At 41.5% G+C, this 9931-nt stretch overlaps 1 protein-coding gene across 4 annotated transcripts in view; it reads left to right on the forward strand.

Moving 5' to 3' along the window:
• Window positions 1–9931, forward strand: part of LOC106813523 (DENN domain-containing protein 1A-like) — a 48154-nt gene that overhangs the window by 35086 nt on the left and 3137 nt on the right. For all 4 annotated transcript variants that reach the window (XM_014817682.1, XM_014817679.1, XM_014817680.1 and 1 more), the window contains exons 16-22: window positions 275–405; window positions 832–972; window positions 4581–4616; window positions 4832–4900; window positions 5865–5969; window positions 7866–7960; window positions 9713–9914. In XM_014817682.1, the coding sequence (XP_014673168.1) occupies window positions 275–405; window positions 832–972; window positions 4581–4616; window positions 4832–4900; window positions 5865–5969; window positions 7866–7960; window positions 9713–9914 (779 nt within the window). The remainder of the gene's footprint in view (window positions 1–274; window positions 406–831; window positions 973–4580; window positions 4617–4831; window positions 4901–5864; window positions 5970–7865; window positions 7961–9712; window positions 9915–9931) is intronic.

The following is a 9931-nucleotide window of genomic DNA, read 5'->3' on the forward strand; positions in this document are numbered from 1 at the left end:
CCCTCTTTTTGAGGGCAGGGAGTCCGTTAGACTCCCTTGTTCAAACGTTAATTTCTATCCCTGCACCTGTGCTGTAATAAAACCTGTGTTCGTGAATACCTCTACAAAACAGACAACTGTCTATAAAGGACACTTTTTGCATTGAGCGTCTCTTGCGTCACAGTTGCACGTTAAATGCAACTGTATAGAATTGTCGCCTGTCCATTCTGCACACATTTGAACTGCCCCCGGAGTGTTCGTCCTATAAGGCTTTGGCCGTACATGTCTGCTGCAGGTTACAGAGATGCACTACGGTTCCGGCCTGGCGAAGTGATCAGCTTTGATGAGGACTTGTTTCTACAGTCACGGCCTGCCTATCTACAGCCCTTCCTTGAAAACATGCTGCAGCTGCAAATCTTTCAGCAGGTCGACGAAATTCATCCCTCTTCAATATTAAATATTAATTTAACAAATTAAGTAAACAAATTTTGTTGGAGTAGAATTGGCGGGAAGGTGTGGGGAGGTTACCAGATATAGTAGTCGATTTTTTTTTATTGTAAAATGGTTTAGTGAAAGTGATTAGACAGTTGTGCCCTGTTGTTATAATTTATGTGAAATTTGTATATACATCAATATACTTATCTAGTGTCTCATTTCCTCCTTCTATCTACCTTCTTTCACCTTCTACACTGTTCTAGCCTTCTTCCACTGTCCTCGCCATATACATGAATTCATATCATATGAATCATATCAAGAGCGTATTAAGAAGGTGATTCTTACTTGCCCTTCTTAATACGCTCTTGATCACATATAGATATAATTGTGATACTGATCGCACAGTTTGCCTTACAGTTCATAGATGAGAGGCTGGAGATGCTCAATTCTGGTGAAGGATTCTCTGATGAGTTTGAATATGAAAACAACCTTTATGGAGACAAGGTGTTTAATAGCAAACTAAAGAACCAGTACAGAGATTGGATGGTGAATATGAAGGTATGTTGATGGTATTTGTATAAAAGCACTAACAAGGAATGCATTTCACCTTACATGTGCATTCTATAATCTATTCGTAGCAGAATGCAAAGTAATACCAGTTCGTATATAATCTGTATATATATATATGTAATATACATGTATATAAGGAGTATATGTATATGATCACATCATGGGATATATCATGTAACAAAGTTGCCAGACTTGACAAGATTTTGTGTGAGTAGATCAAGCATCTTGGACCCGCTACTTTTCAATGGCTGCTTGATATGTTTAACAGCTGCCTATGTACTAACAACATCCCAAAGCTGTGGAGGAAAGCCAGAGTGGTTGCAATACTGAAGCCTGGTAAAGACTCGGCTAGCCCGAAGAGCTATAGGCCCATCTCATTGCTCTGCCATACATACAAGCTCTTTGAAAGACTTATTCTCAACCGTTTGGCCCCCTTTCGTGGATAAACACCTCATTCCATAGCAGGCAGGTTTCTTGTACTAGCCATCCCCTCAAACTTACACAGTTCATCGAAGACAGGCACGAGAAAGGGCTGATTGCTTGAGCTGCCTTTGTTGACCTCGCCGCAGCTTGCAACACTGTCAATCACAGAATTCTTACCAAGAAACTATACCAGCTGGTAAAGGATGTGAGACTGACAGAATTCATCAAGAATCTGTTGGCAAACAGGCGGTTTTTCGTGGATCTCAATGGTAACCGCAGCAGATGACGTAGACAGAAAAATGGTCTTGCACAAGGCAGCGTCCTCTGCTCTTTAATGTGTTGTGTACACAAATGACCAGGCAGTACACCCAAACACCAGGAGTTTCCTGTATGCAGATGACCTCTGCATTGCTTCACAGAAACAGTCATTTGAAGAAGCAGTCCCTCACTGATGCTCTCGCAGGTCTAACCACTTACTACACAGCAAACCATCTACGAGCCAATCCCAAGAAAACACACATAAGTGCCTTCCATCTAAAAGAATAGCGCTGGGATGCAAATCGCCAATTTAAAGTCAAATGGTATGAGAAATGGTTGACACATACTTTTAGCCCAGTCTACCTAGGTGTTACTTTTGACCGCTCTCTAACTTACAAGGATCACTTCACTAAGACAAAAGGCAAGGTGCGTGCCAGAAACATTGGGGATACTTTGAGGATCGCCCAATTCAATGTGACTACGGGGAGGCCCAGACTATGGGACATCTACTGGAATGCCCCCTATTACCAGAGTCCTGTAGACCTGGACACCTTGAGGCTTTTAACCACCGTGCCAGGTCCTGTGTGCTGCAGTGGCTAAGTCGAGTGTAGTGTAGTGACCCAAGAAGAAGAAGATGAGATATATCGATATATCACGATACAAACTTGATGATACATGTATTGATTCGTTTGACCATTTACAATACACGTATCGATACTCCACTGACTAAAATCCGTATCATTTAGTAGCGTACTCTTATACAAAAACAAAAGAAACAACACAATTCTCAATTTCATAGCAGTTGTTTACTAGGCGTTCCACGATACTGATTTGTAAGCGTTCACATAATTGGTAGAGTCCCGGTTGAGTGTATAGTTTTCTAGGTAGTTTCTCCTTTAAAGTATTGTGATACATGTCGTATCATAACGGCTGTATCGTGAGACGCTTTGGTCATGAGACACCCGTATCCTCCCACAGCTATGTATGCATTCGCGCGTGCGTGCGTGCGTGGATGCATGTACGTATGTGAGAATGTGTATGTATGTATACACTAACTATCAGTGCTGCACGAAGGGTCGTTGTCGTATCAGGTACTACATATATGTACCCGAGGTAGTTTTAGGTTGTTTAGTATTATGTTTATATTTTTATATGAGGTATGTTTAGGGTTAGGGTTAGGGTTAGGGTACACTTCTGTAGTACAAGTTCTGCAGTATACACTTTGGTGTATACATATAATGTAGCTGCGGGTACAATATATGGTAGTACCTAGATAACGACAACGACCCCTTCAGCATCAGTGCTCAATGAAAAAGGGCCATGTATCAGCGGCGATTGTATACTATTGTGTGGGTTTTGTTTTGAAGAGAGTGTTAGTCCATTGAAAACCCTATTTGGTTTTGATCTTCAACAGAGCATTGACAATCACATCAGCTACCAGACAGGTTACGCTCTGACTGTAGTAAACGGATAAAACATCATGGTCTAAACACGTAAATGGTGGACAAAACAGCGGCGAGGCACGAACTATTCAGCGGAACCAATGTTAGCAGTCGCGTTGAAGAAATACATAACTACTACGTACTAGCCACAGACTGCCTGAATGGACTGCTAACGGACTGCCAGTTAACAATGATGTAATCTCCATGTTTAGAGTTCGTGGTTGTTCATATTACGCAATATATGTTTCAATAACAATTGGTTTACAATGATGTATTCTCAGTGTTTAGATATTGTAAGACTTCATATTACGCAATATATGTTTAATAACAATTGGGTTTACAATGATGTATTCTCAGTGTTTAGATATTGCTAAGACTTTCATATTACCAATATATGTTTTAATTAACAATTGGGTTTACAATGATGCATTCTTCGTGTTTAGAAATCTTTAAGACTTCATATTACGCACTATATGTTTAATAACCAATTGGTGTGTACAATGATTATAATCTCTGTGGTTAGAGTCCCGTGATTATACGTTCATATAACGTGATTCCCGCGCGAGCGTGGCAGCCACATGGCCAGCACCAACCAGGATGACTCAAAAGCTCCGCTGCTGGTATGCGATTAATTGCCGTGCTTATCTCACGTATGATAAACATATCATACACAGGGCTGCCAACATTGGGTGATAGGTGAGAGCGAGGGGTGGGCGTGGGGAAAACCCCCCTCCCACGGTAGGAGCTTTTGCATTTTATAACTTACAATTTGTGCAATTTGGTGCATCTCAATAAAGTGACTGTTTTCAGAGTATTGTAAGATTTTTTTTGCTGTGCGTGAGATATTCAGGCATTTATATGGAAGGCATATTCATGCGTGAGATATCTCAGCATTTTTTTGCTGTGCGTGAGATATTGTAAGATCAGCGTGAGAGTGTGAGATTTGGTCGAAATGCGTGAGTCTCACGGTCAATGCGTGAGAGTTGGCAGCCCTGCATACATGCTATGAACGTAATATGAAGAATCACGAACTCGGAGATTACACGAAACACGGAGATTACATCATTGTTAACAGGCAGTCCGTTAGCAGTCCATCAGCAGTCTGTGGCTAGTACGTAGTACGTAGTATCAAGAGTAAGATAATAATCCCCAAAAAACCAATAAGTTATTGTCTTAATCTTGGTAGTATGTAGTGTATTTTGCAACGGACTGTAACTTGGTCCGTAATAGTTCGTGGCTCGCCGCGTGTTTTGCACCATTTACGTGTTTAGTCCATGTTTTATCCGTATATTCCCGTTCATAGTTTTAATACTAATATATAGGATAAGATGAGATGGCAAATGAACCCCAACCAACGTTCAATATTTCAGCCAATGATTAAGATTGTCAAATGCTGACAGGTATGGGGAGGTAGATCATAGTATATGATAATGCGATGCCCACATTCATTTCAACTACGTGGTTCTGTTTCAGAAAGGTGGAGCCTTGTTAAGAATAGTGAAAGATAAGGTGAGTGGTGGCATTCTTGTTGTATCGACCAGTAACGAATTAGAACAGGCACACCAGTAATGAATTAGAACAGGCACACCAGTAACGAATTAGAACAGGCACACCAGTAACGAATTAGAACAGGATGCAGTTAGAATTCATTAGTACAATGACGTACGTGCTCACTCGATTTTTCTTCGCAGAAATATGTTAAATGCGTTTTTATTGTGTCATAGGTGAAAGATAAGGGTAAGAAGACTTATAAGGACATTCGTACAAAGTGGCATGATATCCAGTCACCTAAGGTAAGATCCGTACCAGTGGCAGGACCTATTAGTTTGGGGAAAACATTGAGTACTACAGAGTGCAGGCCTTTCACGGTGGTCACAATTGACATTGGGATGAGTGATAACAATTGTGAATCATCGTGTTCGCTCATAATCGGCCATAACCTTCCGACTTGGTACAGTAAACTTTCCGAATTCTGAACGTCGTTAAAACCGAACCTCACGTTAGGGGTCGTTCACAATTATCAACATTTTCACAAACGTACAAACCGCACGCTGTGGGGGGGGGTCAATGCCAGCCGTACGCTTTCAGCATTTCGGAAAAATGTCGATCCATTTCCCGCGCCGCGCGCCCCAGCCAGCATCGCGCGCATCGTGTTTCCACTTGTTTGTGCCAGAAAATTTCATTCTTTATATCAAGATTTCGTTATATCCGTGCTCGTTATAACAGGGTTTGTATGTAATTCATATACATGTATCTCTATGTAGAATTGTGTGAAAAAAATCAACATTTTTCTTCATACACTTTTAGGGGGGAAGGGGGGTCTCGAAAAAGTGTATGCTCTGTGCACTTGTGAAAATGTTGATAATTGTGAACGACCCCTTAAACAGGACGATCTTTCAAGTCCCAACATAATCTGGGGAGCACATGTAAGACGCCGGCTATAAACTTCACTTCACAGAAAACTGAAGCAAATGGATGTTCAGCTGAGGGCGGTCTGTACTGGAAGAGTTCACTGTATGACTCCATGCGCTTCCCCTAAATCCCATGTACCACATGTATTTCTGTTTGGCCCACCTATAACGTGTTGTTAAAAACTAGCTGCCCTTCCTAACCTTTCTCTAAAAGAGGTTTGCCTCGGTGTTCCTCTAAATTGCCGTGGTGCCCTAAAGGCAACCCTTGCCTTGCCCGATAAAACATTGAAATTTGGTCCTTTCTATAGTGGGTGTGTATGTGTTTGCGTAACTCTCAATATTGCAGCTGGACGGAGGTGATCTGACAGTCTGCCACAAACTGGATGCAGGAGCATGTAGAAGTAGCAGTGCCCCTAGCAGTCCAACCAGCAGTAGAAAGACACTTGACCAGGTAAGCTGGCGCGCTATACCTAAAGGCCCCCCGCACACGATGAGCTTCATGCTGAGCAGGAGTCGCACCGCGGGTGCCACTGTCTGGTGCACGGGGGCACGAAGCGGTCATTGGAGCGGGTGCACGGCTGAACCAATCAAAATGCGCAGCCATTTTGGAATAACTAAATACGCATGCGCCAACAGTGAGTTCAGCCTCGCGAGACCAAAATGATCAAACACGACAGATGTTTTCCTCGCCGCCTCGCGAGACCGAAAACTCGGTGAGATCGACTCCGCACACGGTGTATGTCACATCAGGCCATGTTGTTAATTTAACATATTGTATTGAATTGTATTATCTTGCATTGTATTGTATTTTATGGTAATGTTTTGTAATTTATGTATATTCTTTAAACCATAATAAAAAATAGCATGCAGTGGCCATCAAATCAGTGAAAGTATTCATTTAACTTTGGAAAATCACTTAGACACTGAGGATGGGACGACAATATCGATATCGATGTATCACGATACAAACCATGACCATTCTCTACTGAATCAAATCCATATCATTTTAATGATTTACTAGCATAGTTTTGTCAGAAAAACTAGATGCGTGACGCAATTCGCAGTTCAATAGCAGTTGTTTACTAATTAAGTGCTCTACGACACATGATTTGTAAAATGGATGAAACAGTCAGCTTGATGATCTGCCTCAGTCACTCATCATAATTATGTCATATGTCTCAGCCATCTAACACACGTGCATGCGTGGACTTTATTAAAGTGATTACGTCACTGTAAATAGTAAAAAAAAATGTTGTCCACTTTTTTACAAAATGTAAGTGATTCTGTTTACTTTTTATGGTTAAATTGCAGCATTATACTTCCTATTTTGCTATTCCGTTCGTTGTGAATAAGTGCTCGTGACTCATACATAGCCCATAGCAAGCCTTTAATATTATGATCAATATATCAAATCGCCCAGGTTTTTTCGGATTTTTAACTAGTTGGGAAACAATCTTATCAGGTAAGAATTTGATGATACATTTAGTTCCGTTAGTACTTACTTTTAATGTAAAAAAATTGCAACAAAAATTGCAACAAATATACATGGTAGAAAATTTGTGACGTAGTCAATTAAAATCTTTGATGTGTCACTACAAGGATATCTATGGAATTCTTTGTCTGCGTGTTTATGTCAACGCAGCGGCATATGGGTTTTTATAGCAATAGAGGCAATCTTATGACATACACGCACAGGGTGGGAGCGCAAAATTGACTATTGTAGCTGACGTTGTATAATGCAATATTGTAAATTATACGGCTTCAAAACATTATTACAAGGAAAATGCCGCAATGGATTGAAAGAGAAATCGTAAGGGTACACATCCTATTCTACATGATGTTCTCCTTGTAATAATGCTTTGTGTTATTGCGATTACATAAAAGTTCTATAGTAATCTGCCAGCGAGGCGGAAACAGGCAAGGAAGATGGAACTGATTTTACTATGCCTCTGGTATGCTGCTCGTATTCTGCTATGCCTCCATGCCTCTCCCACAAATTAGAAGTGATGGTTGTACCACTGGGTGTCTAGAAAACGAAGACCCCTGGAAAACTAAGACCTTGGAAACTAAGACCCCTGGACAGTCACCCTGTGATCTGGTCTTAGGTCTTCGGTCTTAGGTCTTCGTTTTCTAGACGCCCTTGTACCGTTCTTCGTTCTTCATTAAAGGTATTGTTAAACCGTATGTGGCATTGATAACCTTCTGTTCAGGAAATGTTTGCTTTGTTGGCCCTCCACATTGCCGTGGTTTCCTAAGATGTCAGATTAAGCTGAGATTAACTATAAAAACCCTAAAACCTGAAAATTCAATACCTGTAACTGATCGCCGTGTTTTCGCTTTTCTTCAGAAGGATAAGCGAGTGAGTAGGAACTTGGCGTTCGGTTCACCACACCCGGTTCTACTGTCAGGCAAAAAGGAGGAACTTCTGAAGAGCTTTGAAAGGTTTTAAGCTCACATCTCTCTGAACTGTACAGCCACAAATCACAAACTGCAGCTCCTTGCTTCATTCCGTAAAAAATTGACATGTCCACTTGAGTGTTGTGACTATCCCCCCCCCCCTTCCCACATACAACCTAGTAGTCCAGTAAAAATAGTCCCTTCACCCACCACCAATTGCAAAAGAATTTATTCCACTGCAGTGATTTTCAGTACAGAAATGCACTGCAGTGGAATCAATTCTTTTGCAATTAGTGGTGGGTTACCCACTCAAATTTGCTAGATTGACTGGACTATAGATGTTGCTAGATTGGTGAAGCTCGGACATTTTGTATGGTGTTTAAAACGGTTTTATATCGCGGCAAATAGAAACGTAGATTACTTACAATATAAACGTGGCAAAAGGATAATTACGAACGAGATCGCGAGCCGACATGTATGGCATCATAACTCCGTGGCGACAGAAACCGGACTAGGGCAAGACATCATTTCCAGTAGTAATGTAACATATACCACATTACATATGATATTTTAATTTTATATGTAATATAATGTAAACATGGCGTTTAAAATTCGTTCTTCGTTATCCTTTTGCCACGTTTATTTTGTACGTAATCTACGTTTCTATTTGCCGCAATATAAAACCGTATTACACCTGCTTGCCAAAATGGCAACATGCAAAAATTGTTATGGAATATGTTATTGAACAACTGACTGGCTAGGGTTTCCTTTCATTCGCACCAGGCAGATAGGTAAAGTAACCGGTGTGAGGTGCTACATTTCCGGATTTTACAGGAAACCCAGATTTTTTTTTTAATGTAAAAAGTTCTGGAAAAAAAATCTGAAAAAAATCTGACAAAATCCGATTGAAAAATCCTGAACCACCCTGTAGTATCTCTGCAGTGGCACATCACGATGGGGTCACCAGTTGTTGAAAGATGATTAATTCCTACGTAAACAAACTAACTTTATTTTTTCATGAACATCATTCTGTACTGGCAAGTTTTGGGCTTTATCATTCTCATCTTGGAGCTTGTTGAACAGCCTTGACTGTACTTGCTGTTGATTGTACGCATCCAGTATCCTCTGTCCCTGGCGGAATCTCACCAGCTGTAGTCGAGAGTTTATTAAGAATTAAGTATGCTAATTAAGAAGCTGTATTCGATGTTAATTAGAAACGTGAAGAATAGAAGCCATGATAAATAATTTTCGGTGCCCTACTGGGCTTACTGGCTTAGTGTGCCAGTGAAGAGATTCACAGTTTTTCACTGGCGGGTGCCGCCTTATACAAGGCTCTCTTCTTGGCACCGTTTCCACACTCTATCTCGTTTTGCTGAGTACTAAGCAGAGAAGCAGTGTGTACCATTTTTTAAGTCTGGTATGACCCAGCCGGGAGGCGAATTTTTTTTTCCTACACGTTATATCCATTGTGCTTGATATACGCATATCAACTTTCGCATCAGACTTTCCGTATATCAAGGAATGAAGCAAAAATCCTAATCCTAACCCTAACCCTAACCCTCACACTAACTATAAACCGAATCGGCTTATATACTATCTATGGTATCCCAAACACTATCTATGGTGTGGTCAAATCAAAGCAGCCACTCAGAGGAGCCCAATGGATATAACGTGTAGAAAAAAAAATTCGCGGCCGGGAGTTGAACCCACGACCTTCCACATGCGAGGCGAGCACGCTACCCATTGAGAAGCCATGGTGTAGTCACTGCATTCCTGGCAAAATTTCTCTGTGCGCAGGTCACGTCGCTACAATGTGCTGAACGTTGACAACGATGCGGACGCGGACGAGGCGGCATGGCCGCGCGGCGGCGACGACGACGATGACTCACCGGACTACAAGCGCGTCAGCATGAACCTACTGCAGGAGATGCACTCCATCATCTATCCCGACACCGCCGCCGCCGACGACGGCGAGAAGGAGGACGAGGATGAGGAGGAGGTGAGAGGAGGAGGAGG

The sequence above is a fragment of the Priapulus caudatus genome, unplaced genomic scaffold, assembly GCF_000485595.1.
Source record: "Priapulus caudatus unplaced genomic scaffold, Priapulus_caudatus-5.0.1 Scaffold786, whole genome shotgun sequence".
NCBI classification, from domain to species: Eukaryota; Metazoa; Priapulida; class Priapulimorpha; order Priapulimorphida; family Priapulidae; genus Priapulus; species Priapulus caudatus.